Source organism: Budorcas taxicolor, chromosome 25 (assembly GCF_023091745.1).
Source record: "Budorcas taxicolor isolate Tak-1 chromosome 25, Takin1.1, whole genome shotgun sequence".
In the NCBI taxonomy this organism is placed as follows: Eukaryota; Metazoa; Chordata; class Mammalia; order Artiodactyla; family Bovidae; genus Budorcas; species Budorcas taxicolor.
In genome coordinates, this window is record NC_068934.1 from 18,814,146 (window position 1) to 18,836,201 (window position 22,056).

Consider the following 22,056-nt stretch of genomic DNA (forward strand, 5'->3'; position numbering starts at 1 on the left):
GTTGACCACAACATTTTTTAAGAGTACACACTAGTTATTTTGTAAAATATAACTCATTTGGTTTTATGTTTCCTTGTGATTAGATTCTCGTTACACATTTTTGGCTAGAATATCACATAATTAATGTGTGTCCTCCAAGTCTCTGTTATTTTCCCTTTGTAATTAATAAGTAATTCTTACAAGATATTTGAGGCTGTAAATGCCTTGTTCCTTATCAGATGTTGCATCCACTAGTTTTAGCATTTGTTGATGATTTTCTAACTCCTTCCTTCGTTTTTATTACTTGCTCTTATGTAAGAAAGAGCTTTCTGTTCTGCCCTGTATATTAATTTCTTTGGTATCAGTATGGATTTAATGGATTCTTATTTCGGTCTTATTACCATCACTATTTTGACTCAGTTCGTCCTAGATTTGGCCCCTGGGGACCCCTTTAAACTGTTGGCTAGCAGTTTTTAAATATCTGAAATCCATTAGAGAACAAAGCTAGATGTGATGATTCAGTGAAATGTGTTAGCTTTCCTGAAAACTACTTTGACATAATGTCATAGCCTGATTTTGTTTTATTGATCAGCGATGACTGACAGGAACAGTGCTATTTAGCCGTGCTTTGTGAGTTAAAGTAGCCCTGTGAGTTGTATTCAGCAGATTTTAATTCTGCATGGGTAAAAGCCAAACGTGTAACCCCAGCTCTGTACTTGAAACAAGCTCATCAGTTTTCTATGGTTAGAAAGTTTAACCTCTGCAGTGCATTATGATGCTATGAATGTAGCCATACAGCTGTATTCATAGGAACAGCAGGTTATCATGAGGCAGAACAGTAACCGTCCACCAAGAAGAACAGTTGTGGCAGCCATGCAGCCGACTGGGTAGCTCTAGGTTGTAAGATAAGGTTTATGAAAAACTTTTTTTTTTGCTGTGCCACAGGATCTTAGTTCCCCCCACCAAAGATTGAACCCAGGCCCTTGGCAGTGAGAGCACAGAGGCATAGCCACTGGACTGCCAGGGAATTCCCAATAAAACATTGTTTAACCTTGAGGTTGACTGCTAGTAGGATACATTTGTGAGCTTTGGCATTAAAACTCCCCTGAGATGTACTCATATTATTAAGAAGAAAATTAGAGATTTATAAAAGTTACTGTTCATTTAAAAGTTATGACTGAACTCTGTGTAATAGCTTTATATTTTTATAAGCTAAACTAACATTTCTGTTTGGTGGAATTAAAAATTAAAATTTGTGCTTCTTTTTCCTCTCTACCCACCCCCTTTTTTTAAACAGAAAGTGACTTTAGTGATGACTTTAGCGATGATTTTGTAGAAACTCGGCGAAGAAGATCTAGAAGGAACCAGAAGAGACAAATTAACTACAAGGAAGATTCAGAAAGTGATGGTTCCCAGAAGAGTTTACGTCGTGGTAAAGAAATCAGACGAGTTCACAAGCGTAGGCTGTCTAGCTCAGATAGTGAAGGTAAGGAATAGCTCTCCAGTTTACAGACATTTGGACAAAGCAGCAGTACAAATTATAAAAGCGAACTCATTATGATTCTGTACCATTTCTTAGAAATTTAATATAGCCCATAGTATCTTTGAGATAAAACCCATTATTTTATGCCTGGTTAGCTTGTAGTTTAAATAACTGACCCTTGATAAGATACTAATTTTTAAGTTCTTCATTGTAATAATTAAATTCTTCATTGAAACTAGAAGAGTGTCAGAAAATTGTGATCTGTTAACAAGATTTTTTTTGCTTCTTGATAATTTATGGCCCTCATTTTGAAATAACCTCCTGTGCCCTGAATAGCTGGACAGTTGCAAATCAAGAGTGCTTACTGTCTCTTTAGTGAGCTTTAGTCAGTAAACTTTTTTTATTTTTTAATCGCTTTAGCTGTGCACCATATCAGAATTACGAGCTCTAAAATATGAATTTGTGATGTCCGCTTAGTCTTTGTAGTTATTTATTCTAGAGTTCTTCTCATTTTAACTGATTCTAACCTTCACCTTCCCCCATTTCTTTTTTATATATTTAATTCTCCATTGTTTGTGATCTGTATTGAAGATTATTTGCTTTCATAGATCCTTGTCAATTAAATTTGAGCCCAAGCCAGGAGAGTAAGGGAAAAAAATGTTTGGGTATGGAAGACTAAAGAAGGGAGGTAAACATCTGGGTGAATGTGTATCTCTTCTTGTGTCATTAAAGACAAATATAAATTCATTAATTCAATTATTAAATACTTAACTAATCACTGTCCTGGGCACTGGGAATAGAACAGTGAAAAGAATAACCAAAAATACAGCTTCCTCATGTAACTCTTATTTTTGTTGGGGGAAGAGAGACAATAACCATGACAAATAAGTAGATATATTAGGTGGAGATAAGTGCTGTGGAGAAAAGTAGAAAGGGAGAGTTGGAGGAGTAGTTGGAATTTCAGATAGAGTACCAAAGGAATGCCTCCCTCAGAAGTAAGCATTTGAGTAAAGACCTAAAAAAAAAGAGTTGATTCCCACCTGTGGTGAGTGGGGACTGTTACACAAAAGTGAGGTCCAGGTGTTCACTGCACAAAAGCCAATAAATAGGCCAGGTTGGTGGAAAGGAAAGTTTGCTTTATTTCAGATGCCAGGCACTGGTGAGGGATGGAAGGGGTTGATGAGGGGTGGGAAGGGTGGACATCTGTTCAAAGGCTGACTCCCCTCCTGACAAGCAGGGCATGAGAGCTTTTGTAGGCTGAGGGAAGGGGCTGCATGCAGAAGCAGCACAGTCAACTCAAATTGGTCATCAGTCGTCTGACCAGCATCCTCTTGGCTGTTTTAGGTACAGTTAATCTTCAGTTCCAGGATTGGTTTATTCCTGTGTCTTTGAAGCCAGTTCTTGGGATTGTAGCAGCTCATGTCACAGCTACAGTCGGGCCATCGTGTAGTTAACTTCTTCCTCTGGGGTTTCAGTATCCGCAAGACAGCTCACAGGATGAGGCTCAGAATGTTGTCTATAGCCCTTGAGAAGTAACTAAAGGTCCTTGACTATGCTTAGTGACTACTTTATTATTATTTGATCTCCTTTGACTGTTTTTCTTTGTTTCTGCATTTTCTCATTTCTCTGATTAAACTTACTCTTTGACTAAAGTTCTCCACAGAATTTAGTTTGTGGAAACGCAAGCAGAAGACATGGGGGGCAAGGACCATAGAGTCTTGCTCCGTTTAATACCATATTGGATAGTTAGATAATGCATTAGGCCATTGTATAGACTTCAGACTTTATTCTGTGTGAAATGAGAAATAATTGGAGGATTTTGTGCAAAGGAGTGATATTATCTGACTTAAGTTTTAAAATGGTATCTATGGTATGAGTAAATTAAAGGGTATAGGGAGGGAATATAGGAGTTTAGTTGGGGGGTCATTAAAATAGGCCAGGAGAGAGATGATGGTGGGTGAAACTAGAGCAGTAGCAGTAAAGGGGTGAAAAGCAGTCAAATTATGGATATATTTGAATATATAGAATTTACTGTTGGATTAGATGGGAAAAAGAAAGGAATCAAGGATGACTGAGTGATTAGAAGAATTGAGTTGCCAGTAACTAAGATGGTAGAGACCAGAATTGTGCAAGGTTGAGGAGGAAGTGTAGGAGCTTGGTTCTGCCTGTTTAGAAATCCAAGCATAGATGTTGAGTAGGCAATTTGATACATGAGCCTGGAATTTAGGGATTAGTTGCCTAAAACAAATGTGAGAGTCACCATCAGATGGGTGGTATGCAAAGCCATGAGACCAGGTGAGATCAAGTATAGACAAAAGAAAACATTCAAGGGCTACCAAGGACATGTGATAACATGGAAAGAGAGTGCAGTATTTCAGATGCAGTGCTTAGTTTTAATTTTCCCTTATCGGTATGTTTACACAATTCTCTTAATTTGAGGGTTAGTGGGAAGGAGTTTCTTAGTTTGTGACTAATCTGTCTTTATTTAATTAAGGATTTTGCTCTTTCCTAAAATCATAGATAAAGTATACTGTGAATCATATTGGGCATTGTGATAATGAGAAGAGAGATAAATGAGGCCAGTTATTGAAGGGAAATATTTATGTACAAGCAAGTCTGAAAGTAGGACATGGGATGAATATGGGAGGAAGAAGAGGATTACTCATATCTGTTAATGGTTAACTGTGCCAATGGCTTAAATGTGCTATTTATTCTAGAGAGCTATATGTCCAAGAACTCTGAAGATGATGAGCTAGCTAAAGAATCAAAACGGTCAGTTCGAAAACGGGGTCGAAGCACAGATGAGTATTCTGAAGCAGATGAGGAGGAAGGAGAAGGTAAACCATCCCGAAAACGGCTACACCGGATTGAGACGGATGAAGAGGAGAGTTGTGACAATGCTCATGGAGATGCAGATCAACCTGCCCATGACCGCCAGCCCAGGCTCCTGCCCTCAGAGCAAGACAGCACCAAAAAGCCCTATCGGATAGACAGTGATGAGGAGGAGGACTTTGAAAATGTAGGCAAGGTGGGGAGCCCATTGGACTATAGCTTAGTGGACCTACCTTCCACCAATGGACAGAGTCCTGGCAAAGCCATTGAAAACTTGATTGGCAAGCCAGCTGAGAAGCCTCAAACCCCCAAGGACAGCAGCACAGCCAGTGCAAGCCTGGCCCCCAATGGGACAAGCGGTGGGCAGGAGGCAGGGGCACCAGAAGAGGACGAAGATGAGCTTTTAAGAGTGACTGACCTTGTTGATTATGTCTGTAACAGTGAACAGTTATAAGACTTTTTTCCATTTTTGTGCTAATTTATTCCACGGTAGCTCTCACACCAGCGGGCCAGTTATTAAAAGCTGTTTTATTTTTCCTAGAAAACTCCACTACAGAATGACTTTTTAGAAGAAAAATTTCAACAGACCCTGAAGTCTTTCTGTGAAGTGACCAGTTTTGAACTTTGAAGATAAATAATTGCTGTAAATTCCTTTTGATTTTCTTTTTCCAAGTTCATGGTCCTTGGTAATTTCAGTCGTGGGGGAAAAAAAAATCTTATTATAACAACAAAGATTTGTATATTTTTGACTTTATATTTCCTGAGCTCTCCTGACTTTGTGAAAAGGGTGGATAAGAATGCATTCCAAATCTGTGAGGGCCCAAAACAGAATTAGGGGTGGGAGAAAGCACTTGTGCTTTTAGCTTTTTCATATTAAATATATATTATATTTAAACATTCATGGCATAGATGATGATTAACAGACTGTTTAAAAGTTCAAGTCCGTATTGTTGCAATTTAAGAATTGTAGATAACATCATACATAAGTCATTTTAGTAATGGCATTCATGAAATCAACTTGTTTACTATTGGAGATAACCACGCTTAAAAAAGAAGAGACCGATAAAAAAATACCATCATAAAAAACTGTAACCTAAGTTTCTGTTATAGCGGAGTTTCTTGTTTTTAAAAGAAATCATCTGAAAAGCATTTGTATAGTAAAATGTATAATGAAGCTTTGACAACCAGGTTGTGCTAATAGCAAATTTTTTTAAACAGCTTTATGCAGTGGTGATGACGTGGCCTTTAATATGCCATCATGGAGAGTTATTAGTGAAATGAGTGTGGTCTTTCTTAAGGCCTGAATGGACTGTAAACTTTGCAGATAATGTAACTCTTGTTTTCTGGCCACTTAATATTTATCTGAATTATCATTTTCAAAGAAATACACCTATACATAACATACATGAAGATAATGGATGCTAAGCTGACTGCAGTATTTTAGCACATTTGAAGAAGGGGAAAGGATTTTCAGGTGAATTTTAACTGGTCTATTCTTGCCCTTAGTATCTACTTCAAATTGAAGTCTACAAACAAAGCAGTTCCTTTGGGAGGTTTTTAGTTTGAATTTTAGCGTGTGTGTGTGCGCGCGCGCGCGTGTGTGTATGTGTATGTGTGTGTGTTAGAATTTCCTATCTGCCTGGATATATTAGCAGGGTTTGAATGTAGTTTTGGCCATTGGCCATTAGACTTCTATTAAAATTCATTAATAGTCACATGACCAACATAGAGTTGATTGAAAACCACCAATATACTTAATAGATATATCCATTTCAAACATCTCAACATTTTAAAGAAAGATAAGCCCTTTGTTTCAAGAAAATAGGGGTTTGTAACTAACTATCTAACATGTAATTGACACTAAAATATGAACTTTGTCTTAGTTTCTGTTTCAGCTGTAAAATTTCAGGCAGAGCCATAAATAATGTTGTACAGAGTGTAGCACTTGTGATTAAACCTTGTCTGTCAAATTCTGAAACCTTCAGCCGTTACTTCTGTGAATACTTTTGCCCTGGGATTGGGTTTTCTGTTTCAGTGTTGTGTCTGTTGCCGGCAATGGACACACCATATCTGCTGCTGGCCCAAGGAACTTCATTAATTTTTCTTTCCAAATTAAGCATTCTGTGTGCTAGTCAGTGAATAATAAAGCACTTCTCTTTTTTATTATTAAAAAGCTGGCATTAGACTTGCATTATAAATACCTCTAGAAACTTCATACTCTTTTTTTTCCTCCCTTCACAGGTGTTGCCCTTAAATCTTATCTTTTGGCCTTGAAAGTTTATAGCTGTTGTTTTTCACTTGTTGGTTCCTGTTTGTTTTGTTTCACCTTAGTTCTGTAGTACCTGCCCATTAATATTTTTGCTTTGATTCTAGCAGTGTATATGTATCTGTATAAAAAATAAAATAATGAAAGCAGCGTAAAAATAAGATGCACCGGTAGCATGTGGTTCCAAGCAAGTTGTGATTTTTATTTTGAGACAATATTCCACCAGAAGGGAGTAAAGGACTTATATTCCCAGACAGTAAGTAGGGCTGTGTAAGGAGCCACATTCACTTACCAGGCCTGCTTTCTGGCTATGTTTGTCCCATTTATTTGAAAGTCAGTTAAGAATGTGAGCCTTTTAACAATATAAACAGGAGGCAATAGAAGGGTTCCTATTAATGCATGGTAAGTGGTTAGAACATGCAGGTGGCCTATCCTGCCCCCGTCCTCTGCTACCATTTTAGTCCTGCAACGGGGTGAAGCCACTGAGGTGTAGAAAATCTCTCTCTCTACCTCCGGACACACAAGCTTCTGCTTCAACCTGTTCTCTTCAGTTAAGCAAACGACAAGAAGTATTAAATGGGTAGATTATTTATTTTACAGGATGCCTAATGTGAAATAAGTTCTTTTTACCCTTCTGCCATAGAGAGCAAAAGGTTAATTTTTATCTTAGTAAAGACTGAGTATTCCATTTAGCAAATGTCTCACTGACATGGGTTATGATGCCACTTTTGCTGCCTGTTATTTACCAAACTTGAATTAAGTGTTTGTGAACTTAATAGTGAGTGTTTCCTTTTGAATTCCCTTTACATTCTGATTATAAACCAGTTAACTTTGCTTCATCTACAAAGAGTACAATCCAAGCACCTGATAGTTACAAATTACCATGCAGATTGGTTGATTATGGCTGATGAAATGTTGAACAGTTCACAAACAATTCTGCTGCTTGGTGTTTAGATTCAGTCCCTCAAAGAGTCTTGTGTTTGCTGAAATACCAACTCTGAACATGCTTTGAAGAAGTAAAAACAAAATATAGGAAAAAGAGAATGTTCTATATCCAAAGACATAATTCAGTCATTAGGAACGGTCCTAATTCAGACATTAGGACTGCTGTACAGGAAAGCAGCGATTCATCTAGAGTTTAGAACATCTTGGATTCTTGTAGTTAGAGTACTGACCATGCATTTAGGCTCCCAGTAGCTGCTGTGTAATAATAGAACCCTTTAATACTCTAAAACCCCTTTTTGGAAGTATAAATCGGACTCCCAATATCAAACTCCACTATAGCAAATGTATTACGGAGAGATGTAGTTTAGTACTCAGAATATTTAGTTTGCAGTTTCTGTAAAGGTTTGAAAACTAGCCAAATTTTCACAAAGCAGAAACTTTGAATTAAAATTTATGATAACTCAGACTGAAAATAATATGTTTTTGTTTTGTAGACATGTGCTGATGAAATAGTGTTTCATGTAAACATTTTCTATTGTTGGCACAGTACTAGAGAATGATGGCAGAGATATTTTCAAGAATATACCTGATTTATTAAGGATGGATTTCCTTGGCACATCTTTTTCCAGTTGGTCGAGGCTGCAGATTGCGAGAATAAAAAGGAGTTTCATTTAGAATAAATTCATGTGTGATTTTTTTTTAATGACCTACCAAAGAATCAAGGACTTCAAATGCTAAAGAAGTTGTTGGAAAAAAGATTTTTAAACAAATTAACAGGACATTACAAACTCCAGTCTTTACTTTTCGATTGATGGAACCCATCCCATGATACACAAAGAACATATATAAAGAAAAATGTAGGCCTGCTTAAGAGTTTAAAAAGAGGGGAAATGTTAGCTATTTTTAAGTGGGGTTGATGGAATTTTCTCCATCACAAAGAATTCCTTTTTAGCCTATGTTTGTGGGGATAAGAGGTGTTAGCCATTCTCTAGTCCTACCGTACAATTGAAAGGAATCTTATTGAATCTACAGGTTTAATATTCAGAAAAGGTTGTGGACTTTGCCCTTCACCAACAGTGAACAAGGTCCCTGATTCATGGCATTGCCTCACAGCTATAGGACAAGTATTCAAAACCCAGATATTTTTAAAATGGAATGAACGTATATATGTATGTATATATATATGTAAATTAATATGTATATACATATCTTAGATGTTAGAAGAAATAAAAATGAACGCTTTGAAGTTATTTGACACAAGAAAAACATAATTGTAACTGATGTGAGATTATGAACATAATTTAATTACAGAAAGCCTAGAGAAAAATAGTGAAGTTCCTCTTCTTGGTTTAACATCCTGGTTCTGCCAAGAAGCAAGAATGCCAAGACTGCATACCTTCTGTATCTACTTAGTCCTCTGTTTAATATCTGTTATTAAACCTCCTTAGAATAAAGTCCATTCCTATTTTATCCACTATTCCCAGTGTGTCCCTGTAATCCTACCTTGGAAGTGGCAAGCTAACTGCTGATTTACTTCACTGTTTTATATCAATCCTGAAAGACAAGAACTTTTATTATCAATGTATTTAAACTGAGTTGTTATATGTATAATTAATAATTTGTCTTCAAAATATTTCACTCAAATTATCATTTTTTGAGTGCCAAGAATTGCTAAGTAACTATGTAACATATATGAAGATAGTCATTCCCCAGCAATCAAGCAGTCATTATAAGCCAAAATGTAGTGTACTTGGTATGTAACTACTCTAGATGGTACACTCAACACTTAAAAATTCATGCAAACCCTCTCAGAAATTGATTAGAATACGATTTCCATTAGTTTTTTTTCATTTTGCTCATGTAAATTTTTTTTTCATTTTATATTTATACCATTTCACTCTGGGAAATACTGAAAACCCAATTCTGGCACATTGTAGTGATTTCAGTTAATAAAGATTTTTATTTTAATAACTAAGATGTCTATCCTATGCATAAGTTATATCAAAGGGCATAACAATTATTAGACAAATATAAATTAATTAATCTCCTTAGACATTGTGAATGAGAAAAAAAAAAAACATTTTTAAAGGAACTACATTTGTGTTTTTTTTGCCAAACCGGTACAAGCTAGAAAATGCACTAAGGACTGAGTGACCTGCCTTGTTCATTTTGCCACTGGATGATGTAAGTTAAGAATGAAATTGTTAGCCCTAACTATATATTTTCTTGACTTTCATCAGTTTCTAAAGAAATATAATTTAAGTGTTTGGGGTTTTGTTTGACGTGTATTTATTGAGTTCTGGTCTTAGACCAGGAGCTATCTGCATGTCACATTTATTGGATGGCCAAGAACACAGTTATTGGGAGACTTAATGGCTCAAAATCTTCTGAATCATTTAACTTATTTTGTATGTTGCAAAAGAAAAAAAAGTTTATTTTGCTTGAGAGTCACATTTTTATAACTGTACAGCTTTTAAGGGATGGGAGGTGGAAAATACCCTAAAATAGGATGTAGATTTTTACAATTGTGTTTATGCTAGAACATCTACAGGTGCATTATGTAATTAAACCTAAAATTGTTTAAAATTTTGTGCCATGGTCTTTTTCATTCTGCCCTTTAGCAGAGTTGGTGCATGTCAATACTGCTATATGGACAAGCCTTGAAATTAGGCTAATAACCTGTCTCCAAAGCTTTAAGATCATTGCATGAAAATTACACACACACACATACTTAGACATCCATACATAGATTTAGTTTATTTTAGTGTAAATGGATTTTCAATTTTAGAACAGCTATTATAGCTCAAATTTGGCAGTTAATGATATTTTCTTAAAGTGTGTGATTTTCGTGATGCTTAACTAGGGTTTTCTCAGTGTTGGTCTGGTGTTGTGTTCTGTTATGAAAGTAATGTCTTGATCATGGTATCTGAATTGTAGCTTGCCCAAACCCGCCAGGGTTTTTTATACACCTTGAAAGGGTGTACCCTGTGTTGGGATGGGGGGATTGGGAGTGGAACACAGCTTTGTTTCTTTTCAATCTGTAAAAGAAGTAAAAACAAAAATTGTTCGATTTGGTTCTTGTAGACTCAATTCAGTAGACTTAATTCCACAGGAATAGTTGTCTGCTGGAGACATGGCAGGAAGGGATATCAGATTCAAATTCAAATTCCCTTCTTATTTGATAAATACTTTGAAATCTTATAGAGCTGCTAATTATAGCAGTCTTTTACATGGCACATTTTTGATAAGTTATATTGACACCTCTGTTTAAACACTAGTGCTTTTTGCCATCTGATAATGTACCATTCTGATTTCTCACTTTTGTAGCACAAGTGTATTCTTGTAAAGAATTAAATTCATAACTTCTACCTAAGTTACCTTTATCTATTTCCAGTTATTGTGGGATGTCAGTTTCTTTGCTATCCTCGTCTATTCAGAAATGAAGCTTGGGAATCATAAATTTCCAGGCAAAGAATATAAATCCCAGATAAGAATTTGTAGATGGTATATGTTAGATTCCCATTTTAAACTAATAGCTAGGATCCAGGGAGTGTTTGATCAAAATGCCTCTTGGGTTTTCAGACATGCTTATATGAAATGCTTTATTTTCCTATGCATAAAAAATATTCCTAGATACGTTCTCAGAATGCTTTATTTTGTTTCTAGGAGATGAGCGCTAAAGCAGACTCCAAGATTAACATAAAACTCTTGAGGTAATAAGGAATGTGGTATTAGCTAAACAGAAGCTGGCATGCTCTCTGCCACTTAAGACATACTGCATGTATAAGGGGGGGAAAGACATGAAAACTGGAAGTGTGATTCCAATAACGCACAAAGTAAATTTTGTGCATAGAAAATACGGGAATTCCTGGTAGCTTAAAGCTTCAGGGGTTAACTGCAGTGTATGAACACCTAGTGTGTTAGAATTGCAGTGCATAGTTGTTTGAATACAATATTCCTTGTAAGTGACAACCAAAATATGTTGTGGCTCGTGCCAATATTTTTGTTAATGAAATGTTCAATGTCTCACTACAGTCTGATCAGAACTCTTGGTGTTATAAGGTAGGCCTAAAAGCTATTTTATGGCTACTGGCCTAATTGTGTAACTTTTTTCTTTCAAAATGTTTTATTATAATACTTCTGTCATTTCTTTCACTTAATATATGTCAATTGTCATAATAAAAAATTAAATAATTTGATGTATTTAGCATGATGTGTTTGCAAATTTAGTTTATTTTAAACTTTGTAGCACATAGAAAGCTAAGAATCTTCTGTAACTGTTGATGACGGTTGAAAGTTTTTATCACCCCAGAATAGATGAACTGTTCTCTTACAATCTAGAAAGTAAATTTGCAAGTCATCAATTTTCCCAAAATAATTGTTATAGCTGTTTGCCAAGGATGTGAATTACAGATATTAGGAAGCTATTCTTGATTTCTATCTTCAGCCTCTGGAGAACTGACACATTAAAGAGGCCTTGGACTTATTTTGTGTTGCCCTGTGGAAGCAAGAACTAGACCAGAGGGCAGAAGCCATAAGGCAAAAGCTTTCCATTTATTTTTCGGAAATATTTTTTTACAGAGTTCTCTAATAACTTGGGAGTGAATTCTTACCAATAAGGGATGTTCGGGTTTAGGTTGAACTGCCATTTGGCAGGAGTTTAATAGATAAACACATTTTAAAAGGGGTTGGACTTCTAAGGGGCCCTTCCAATCCTCAGTATAATTCTCACCTATAAATGTTGGATTTCAAAGATTTTCCTTACTCTTGAAATACAGTAGGAGTCACAACAAACTCATTTTTTCCCCAGCGAACTAGTAGAGTTAATTATTTGCAGTTCTGATATAAAATACTGATAAACTATTAAGTAAAGAACTTCTTGGATCAGAATTCACTCAGTGAAGTGAAAACTTCTTTATGCTGGCAAGAAATGATGGGCTACAATGCTTCTCAGTGATTTACTTGAAATGTTCACTTAAACAGCATTGGTTAAATGGAGGTGAGGTGCTGTGTTGGAGGCCAAGGGTAACAGTGCTGTGGCAGACTTGAGAGAGTTCAAAGCTCTTTTCTGGAGCTGAGAGGGGGATCCGGAACATGACTGTCAGCCCACATCCCTTTCAGGCTATGAGACCAGAGAATATAAAAGAGTTCTTTTCTTTTAAAAACAGAATTGGTCTTCTATACTGTGATCATTTAGTAGCTGTAGAATTACAAAAAGTAATGAAAATATTCTAGTGAAACTAAATGTTGCATGAGATGAATGGTTGTGTGTCATTTTGATTCTTTAGTCACTTTGCATAAGCTCTTTAAGGTCTAAAGTGGAAAAACACTCTAAGGATATGTGACTTTGTATTTGTGATATTAGTTTTGCACATAAAGTCATATTCCAAAAGCAAAGTTAACTAGGAGCTTACTAGTTCATGGTATAAGTCACTCCTCAGTATTCCTGATGACCATTTCAGAGCTACTTTATCCACACGAGCATCCATCCTTCTCTCCAGCCTCCAAGGAACAGATGTCACCTCTGTTTTTGCCATATCCCCTTTGCCTGTGTCCTTGATCTGACCCCTTCCCTGTTGCCTCCTCTGGGTCTTCTATCTCACTGATTCCTCTCTGTATTCTCTTTATATATACAAAGATCTCGCTTATGGAAAACAAGTGTCATCCTGTCTCCCATTTAATCTGCCTCTCAATTATTTCCTCCTTGACTACCAGTCTTTAAAATAAATAGATTATCAAAATGTTAAACTAGATTTGAAAACTCTCACTCAATTGTCAGCAATTTCTAAGAGAAACTCTGGGACTAGTAGGCTTCTCAGGAGCATAGTTGAACTCTATCATTAGGAACAACTGTTAGAGCTGAAACTTAAAATAGGAGAGAGAGTCCTCCCTTTCCCCTGCACTTGTTTAATGTTTTCCTGTTGAAACGACCATTTTCTTTTCTCTTTGGCATTATTGCGTGCTAGTGGAATGCCAGTAACTATACCATAAACTCATGCAATCAAATAGCTTTTACTCTATCATTTGGAGCCAAAATATTAGAGGAAGGACTTATTAACAATGATAGAACCCTATTTAGAACCTGTGCTATCTCTAATTTGAACCCTAAAAGTAAAAGTAGATTTTACATAATTTAAGTCTAAATCTTTTTTTCTAAGAATGAATTTTGAGGGTAACTAGGGCTTACCATGGAGAAGGAAATGGTGACCCACACCAGTATTCTAGCTTGGAGAATCTCATGGACAGGGGAGCCTGGCGAGCCACAGTCCATGGGGTCACAAAGAGTCAGACAGGACTGAAGCGACTTAGCATGGCATGGCACGGCAGGGCTTACCCCCATCAAAGAGAAGCAAGCTGAATCAGTTCTAGAAAATCAGAAAGTTAACTTCATGTTCAGACTGCTTGAGAAGGCAGGGCTGGAGTTTTCCTGAGAGACTCCACAAGCAGAAACAGATAACTGCCAAAGAAGCAAGGATAAAAGGAGGGACCCACAGCCAGAAAAGTCTTATTGGAAGCAGTCTGTATGTAGGATGATTGTCCTGTGAATTTAATAATACAGATTTGCTTATGGAATGGTTTCCAAAGTAAAAGTACTTGTAAATTTTATTTTAAAACCTTTGTTCTTTTAAAATTTATTTATTTTTGGCTCTGCCAGGTCCTTGTTGCTCTGCAGGCTTTTCTCTCACTGTGGCAAGTGGAGGCTAGTCTCTAGTTGCCGTGCACGGGCTTTCATTGTGGTGGCTTCTCCTGTTGTGGAGCGTGGCCTCTAGGGCATTAGTTGGGGTTCCCACGCTCCTGAGCACAGGCTCAGTAGCTGGGGCACAGGGGCTTAAGTTGCTCTGTGGCATGTAGGATCTTCCTGGACCAGGGATTGAACCTGTATCTTCTGCATTGGCAGGCGGATTCTTTACCACTGAGCCAAAAGGGAAGCCCTCTTGTTTTTTTTAATTGACATATAATTCACATGCCATAAAGTTCACCATTTTAAAGTGTGCAATTCAGTGGTCTTTAGTATATTCACAAGGTTGTCATCAGCCCCCAAAATAATCCCATATTATTAGCAGTCACTCACCATCCCTTCTCCAAGTCCCTGACAGCTACTAATCTACTTTCTGTCTATAAGGATTTGCCTATTCTAGATATATAATACAAGTGGAATCATACACTATGTGGCCTTTTGTGTCTGACTTCTATTTAGCATGTTGCATGTTTTCATCTATATTTTAGCATGAATCAGTATTTCATCCCTTTTTATAGATGAATAATATTCTACTCTGTGGATATACCACATCTTATATATCCATTACTCACTGGAAAGATATTTGGATTGTTTCCACTCTTGGGGTATTATAAATAATAAACATTTGTGTACAAGTTTTTGTGTGGACATATGTTTTCAGCTCTGTCACCACACAGCTAGGAATGGAATTGCCAGATCATATGGTAACTCTGTTTCAAGTTTTAAGAAACTGCTGAACTGTTTTACACAGCATCTACATCTTTATGCATTCTGACTCCCAATGCAGGAAGGTTCCAGTTGCACCACATCAGTAATACTTATTTGTCAGTCTTTGTTATAGCTATCCTAGTGGATAGGAAGTGATTTCTCATTGTGGTTTCAATTTGCATTTCCCTGATGATTAATGATTTTGAACATCTTTTCATGTGCTTAATAGCCAACTGTATAGCTTCTTTTCAGAAACATCTACATAAATCATTTGCCCATTTAAAAAATACATTTATCTATTTTATTTATTTGGCCTCACTGGGTCTTAGTTGCATCATGCAGGATCATGCAGTCTTTAGTTGCAGCAGCATGTGAACCCTTAGTTGCAGCATAGGAGCTCCAGTTCCCCACTCAGGGATGGAACCTGGACCCCCTGCATTGGGAGCGCAGAGATCTAGCCACTGAGCCATAGAGAGGTCCCTCATTTGCCCATTTTTAAATTAGGTTATCTGTCTTAATTGTTGAGTGTCCAACTCTTTGCTACCCCATGGACTGTATGGACTGTAGCCTGCCAGGTTCTTCTGTCCACAGAAATCTCCAGGCAAGAATACTGGAGCGGGTTTGCATTTTCTTCTCCAGGGGATCTTCCCCACCCAGGGATGTAAGCTGGGTCTCCTGCATTATAGGCAGATTCTTTACTGTCTGAGCCACCAGGGGAGTCCATCTTGGATGCCAGACCCCTGCCAAATATATGATTTGCAAATATTTCCTCCAATTCTGCAAGTTACTTTTTTACTTTCTTGATGGTGTCCTTTGACATAAACTTTGATGACATCTAGTTTTTCTGTTTTTTTTTTTGTTTTGTTTTGCTTTACTTGTGCTTTAGATGTCTTACCTAAGAAACTGTTGCCTAATGCAATGTTACAAAGATTTGGGTTTTATAGTTTTAAGGGTTTTATAAATTTATCTCATGTTTAGATCTTTGATTCATTCTGAGTTATTTTTGTGTATGGTATGAGATAAATATAAAAATTCATTTATTTGCATCCAGTTGTACCAGCATCATTAATTGAAAAGAATTTTCTTTCCCCCACAGAAATATATTGGAATCCTTGTCAAAACTTAATAGACCAAAAATGTACAAGTTTATTTCTGGACTCTCAATTTTATTCCACTTATCTATATGTTTATCCTTATGCCTGTATTACAGTCTTATTATAACTATGTAAAAAGTTTTGAAATCAGGAAGTGAGTCCTCTTAACTTGGCTCGTTTTTAATTTTTTTTTTTTTTCACTATTCTAGGTATCTTGAATTTTCATATGAATTGAAGTTTCAGTATATCAATTTCTGTCAAAAAGCCAATTGGAATTTTGATAGGGATTACATTTAATTTGCAGATCATTTGTTTCTTAACAATAATAAGTCTTTTAATCAGTGAACATGATTAAAAGAGGTGTCTTTCCTTTTGTTTTAGGTTTTAATTTTTTTCAAGAATATTTTTAGCTTTCTATGTAGTTTTCTATTGTTAAATATATTCCTATGTATTTTATTCATTTTGATGCTACTATAAATGGAATTTTTTCTAAATTTTATTTTTAGGTTGTTCATTGCTAATGTATATAAATGTTGTTGTTGTTGTTCAGTTGCTAAGTTGTGTTGGACTCTTTGTGACCCCATGGACCACAGCATGCTAGGCATCCCTGTCCCCCACTGTCACATGGAGTTTGCTCATATTCATGTCCATTGAATTGGTGATGTTAGCTAACCATCTCATGCCACCCCCTTTTCCTTTTGCCTTTTATCTTTCCCAGCACCAGGGTCTTTTCCAATGAATCAGCTCTTCCCATCAGATGGCCAAAATATTAGAACTTCAGTCCTTCCAATGAATATTCAGGCTTGATTTCCTTTAGGATTTACTGGTTATCTAAGGGACTCTCAAGAGTTTTCTCCAGCACCACAATTCAAAAGTTTCAATTCTTCAGTGCTCAGCCTTCTTTATGGTCCAACTCTCACATCCATACATGACTACTGGAAAAACCACAGCTTTGACTATAGCTTTTTAATATGCTGTCTGTTTGTCATAGATATCTTTCCAAGGAGCAAGCATCTTTTAATTTCATGGCTGCAGTCACCGTGAGTGAAAGTTGCTCAGTTGTGTCCCACTCTTTGTGACCTGATGGATTATACAGTCCATGGCATTCTTCAGGCCAGAATACTGCAGTGGGTAGCCTTTCCCTTCTCCAGGGGATCTTCCCAACCCAGGGATCAAACCCAGGTCTCCTACATTGCAGTCAGATTCTTACCAGCTGAGTCATTGTATAGAAATACAATTAGTTTTTCTACTTATAAATAAATTAGTACAGTGGTAAAGAATCCATCCACCTGCCAGTGCAGGAGATGCAAGAGATGTGGGTTTGATCCCTGGGTCGGGAATATTCCCCTGGATTAGGAAATGGCAACACACTCCAGTATTCTTCCCTGTATCTAGAATAAATAACTCCTACAACTCAACAATAAAAAGACAGTCTGGGACTTCCCTGGTGATCCAGTGGCTAAGACTCCTCACTCCCAATGTAGGGGGCCCTGAGTTGATCCCTGGTCAGGAAACTGGATGGAATCACCTTTACTCATGCTTTATCTTCTTTGTCTTTGAACTTCTCACCCTCAAGTCCCAGTTCTCCATGAGGTACTCTCTGGATCCTCATGCAGAGCAATCCCATGGCAGCTGGGGCTGTATGGACTTCAATACTACACTTACTACATGATTAAATCCTTCCTGTCTTTCTTCACCCAAAGACTATGAGGCCTCTGGGTTCACTGAACCAAGACCAATTTGGAGGCTCTTCAGTTCAGTTCAGTTCAGTTCAGTCGCTTAGTCCTGTCTGACTCTTTGAGACCCCATGGACTGCAGCATGCCAGGCTTCCCTGTCCATCACCAACCCCCAGAGCTTGCTTAAGCTCATGTCCATCGAGTTTGTGATGCCATCCAACCATTTCATCCTCTGCCGTTCCCTTCTCTTCCTTCCTTCAATCTTTCCTGTCATCAGGGTCTTTTTTAAAGAGTCAGTTCTTCACATCAGGTGGCCAAAGTACTGGAGTTTCAGCTTCAGCATCAGTCCTTCCAATGAATATTCAGGACTGATCTCCTTTAGGATGGATTGGTTTGATCTCCTTGCAGTCCAAGGGACTCTCAAGATCTTCTCCAACAACACAGTTCAAAAGCATCAATTCTTTAGCACTCAGCTTTCTTTATAGTCCAACTCTTACATTCATACATGACTGCTGGAAAAACCATGGCTTTGACTAGATGGGCCTTTGTTGGCAAAGTAATGTCTCTGTTTTTATTTTTTTAATGTCTCTGCTTTTTAATATTCTGTCTAGGTTGGTCATAACTTTACTTCCAAGGAGCAAGCGTCTTTTAATTTCATGACTGCAGTCACCATCTGCAGTGATTTTGGAGCCCCCCAAAATAAAGTCTGTTACTGTTTCCATTGTTTCCTCATCTATTTGCCATGAAGTGATGGGACAGATGCCATGATCTTAGTTTTCTGAATGTTGAATTTTAAGAAAAACATTTTTGCTCTCCTCTTTCACTTTCATCAAAAGGCTCTTTAGTTCTTCCAGCCTGGCGTTTCGTGTGATATACTCTGCATATAAGTTAAATAAGCAGGGTAACAATATACAACCTTGATGTACTCCTTTCCCAATTTGGTACCAGTCTGTTGTTCCATGTCCAGTCCTAACTGTTGCCTCTTGACCTGCATACAGTTTTCTCAGGAGGCAGATAAGGTGGTCTGGTATTCCCATCTCTTGAAGAAGTTTCCACAGTTTGTTATTATCCACACAGTCAAAGGCTTTGGCTTGGTCAATGAAGCAGAAGTAGATGTTTTTCTGGAACTCTCTTGCTTTTTCAATGATCCAGTGGATGTTGGCAATTTGATCTCTGGTTCCTCTGCCTTTTCTAAATCCAGTTTGAACATCTGGAAGTTCACGGTTCACGTACTGTTGAAGCCTGTATTGGAGAATTTTGAGCATTACTTTGCTAGCGTGTGAGATGAGTGCAGTTGTGCAGTGATTTTAACATTCTTTGTCATTGCCTTTCTTTGGGATTGGAATGAAAACTGACAACTGACCTTTTCCAGTCCTGTGGCTACTGCTGAGTTTTCCAAATTTGCTGGCACATTGAGTGCAGCACTTTCCCACCATCATCTTTTAGGATTTGAAATAGCTCAACTGGAATTCCATCACCTACACATTTTTTTTTCTTGGGGATGGTCTTGATCACTACCTCCTGTACAATGTCACAAACCTCTGTCTATCATTCTTCAGGCACTCTGTCTGTCAGATCTAATCCCTTAAATCTGTTTGTCACTTCCACTGTATAATCGTAAGGGATTTGATTTAGGTCATATCTGGTCTAGTGGTTTTCCCTACTTTCTTCAATTTAAGTCTGAATTTGGCAATAAGGAGTTAATGATCTGAGCCACAGTCAGCTCTCAGTTTTGTTTTTCTTGACTGTATAGAGCTTCTCCATCTTTAGCTGCAGAGAATATACTCAACCTGAGTTTGGTATTGACCATCTGGTGATGTCCATGTGTAGAGTTTTCTCTTTTGTTGTTGGAAGAGGGTGTTTGCTATGACCAGTGCATTTTCTTGGAAAAACTCTGTTACCCTTTTCCCTGCTTCATTCTGTACTCCAAAGCCAAATTTGCCTGTTACTCCAGGTATCTCTTGACTTCCTACTTTTGCTACAGAGGCTCTTACAATAGTTTAATTAAGAGATGCCACGGCCTGAGTGAGCAACAGTAGGGGAAGAGTTAGGTGATACTTAACTCCTGAGACAGGAATTAAGAAATAACAGGACTTGGTTGATGGGAGGCATTAGAATCTAGTCCTTGAAATGTGTAGGCTGTACTGCCCAACAGCTTAGTTTCTAAATCACACTCTGCCACTTTAGTGGCTATGGACTTGGGCAAGTTACTTAATCCTTACTTGTTTTCTTATTTGTAAAATAGGAATAATGACAGCATTTATTTCTTAGGTGTGTTGTGAAGATTAAACTAGTTGAAACAAAGTGCCTGAAAAGTCAGTATCTAGCACATAAGCCTTCCATAAGTGTTAGTTGCTATTTTCTTGTTAAAATAATAATAAATATAGTTATTATTACTGTATTACTGGATATGAAGAGTGAAAGAGTTTAAGGAAATAATGATAAATGCCAGGTTTCTAATCTGAGCAACTCAATGAAGTGAGGTATTTTTTCATAAGACGGGACCCTGGAAAAATAACAGAATTGAGAGAGAAAACTGTAAATTCAATTTTTTTTGGTCACCACACCGCACAGCTCTTGGAATCTTTGTTCCTAGACCAGGGAATGAACCTGGGCCACGACAGTGAAAGCCCAGAATCCTAACCACTAGAGTAGTGGGGAACTCCTGTAAATTCAACTTTTTTCATGAAGACTTGATTTTTTTAGAGCAGTTGTAGGTTTACAACAGGTTAGAGAGGATGGTACAGAGATTCCCATATACCCCCACTTCCACACACGTGTTCAGTTCAGTTCAGTCACTCAGTCGTGTTTGACTCTTTGCGACCCCATGAATCACAGCACACCAGGCCTCCCTGTCCATCACCATCTCCCGGAGTTCACTCAGATTCACGTCCATCGAGTCCGTGATGCCATCCAGCCATCTCATCCTCGGTCGTCCCTTTCTCCTACTGCCCCCAATCCCTCCCAGCATCAGAGTCTTTTCCAACTCTTCGCATGAGGTGGCCAAAGTACTGGAGTTTCAGCTTTAGCATCATTCCTTCCAAAGAAATTCCAGGGTTGATCTCCTTCAGAATGGACTGGTTGGATCTCCTTGCAGTCCAAGGGACTCTCAAGAGTCTTCTCCAACACCACAGTTCAAAAGCATCAATTCTTCGGCGCTCAGCCTTCTTCACAGTCCAACTCACATCCATACATGACCACAGGAAAAACCATGACTAGACAGAACTTAGTCAGCAAAGTAATGTCTCTGCTTTTGAATATGCTATCTAGGTTGGTCATAACTTTTCTTCCAAGGAGTAAGCGTCTTTTAATTTCACGGCTGCAGTCACAATCTGCGGTGATTTTCGAGCCCAAAAAAATAACGTCTGACACTGTTTCCACTGTTTCCCCGTAGCCTCCCCATAATCAACATCCCCCACTACAGAGGTACATTTGTTACAACTGATGAACCTACATTGATGCATCATTGTCCCTCAAAGTCCATAGTTTATAAGTTCAGTTTTTGATAAGTTGAATGAGAGGCTCCTGTAGCACTTCCAAGTGGAGATGTCTAGCAGGCTGTAGTTAAATATATAAATATTTGTAGTTCATTAGAGAATTCTGGGACGGAGATATAGATTTGGGAATCAGCCACACAGGTTAATTCAAATCTTCGGCATGGATAAGCTTGCCAAGTCAAGCGTTTTAGGCAGCAGCACAGTGGTTAATACTGTTCAGGGTTCTTTCTCTTCTCTTTAGTAAGCATATTAGTGATCTATTGCTGTGTTTACCCCAAAACTTAGTTACTTAAAAAACCACTATTTGGGACTTCCTGGGTGGTTCAGTGGTTAAGAATCCACGCTTCCACTGCAGAGGGCACAGTTTTTAATCCCTGCTTGGGGAACTAAGATACCTGCTTGCACTGCAGCACACCAAAGCAAAAACAAAAAAACACACCAAAATTCAACAGCTATTATCTCATAGTTTCTGTCCGTCCATGAATCTGACACAGCTTAGTTGGGTTCCTCTGCCTCAGGATCGCTCCCAAACCTGCAGTCAAGTTGTCAGCCAGGGCTGCAGGCATGTCAAAGCATATAGGACCACAAAGTACTTTTTTTTAAAAAAAATGATGAAAAATCCAGCAGATACTACTTGTGGTTACACTCTGTAACTTCCAAGGCTAAGTTAGAAGAGGCCGTGCAGCTTATACCACTCTCTTTCTTGGGATGCTCAACGTCAAAACCCAGTTGCCAAGCTGTGAGAACGCTCAGGCCACAGGGAAGGATCTCTCAGGATCTATTCCTACTACTTTCCACTAGTTCTCGTTTCAGCTCCATCTTCCCCATAAAGTTGT

The 22,056-nt window shown here is 37.8% G+C and overlaps 1 protein-coding gene across 1 annotated transcript in view; it reads left to right on the forward strand.

Moving 5' to 3' along the window:
• Positions 1-4,748, forward strand: part of RSF1 (remodeling and spacing factor 1) — a 146,945-nt gene extending 142,197 nt beyond the window's left edge. Inside the window, exons 15-16 of the mRNA XM_052661764.1 lie at positions 1,277-1,465; positions 4,180-4,748. Of these exons, the coding sequence (XP_052517724.1) occupies positions 1,277-1,465; positions 4,180-4,748 (758 nt within the window). The remainder of the gene's footprint in view (positions 1-1,276; positions 1,466-4,179) is intronic.
• Positions 4,749-22,056: the final 17,308 nt, after the last annotated feature.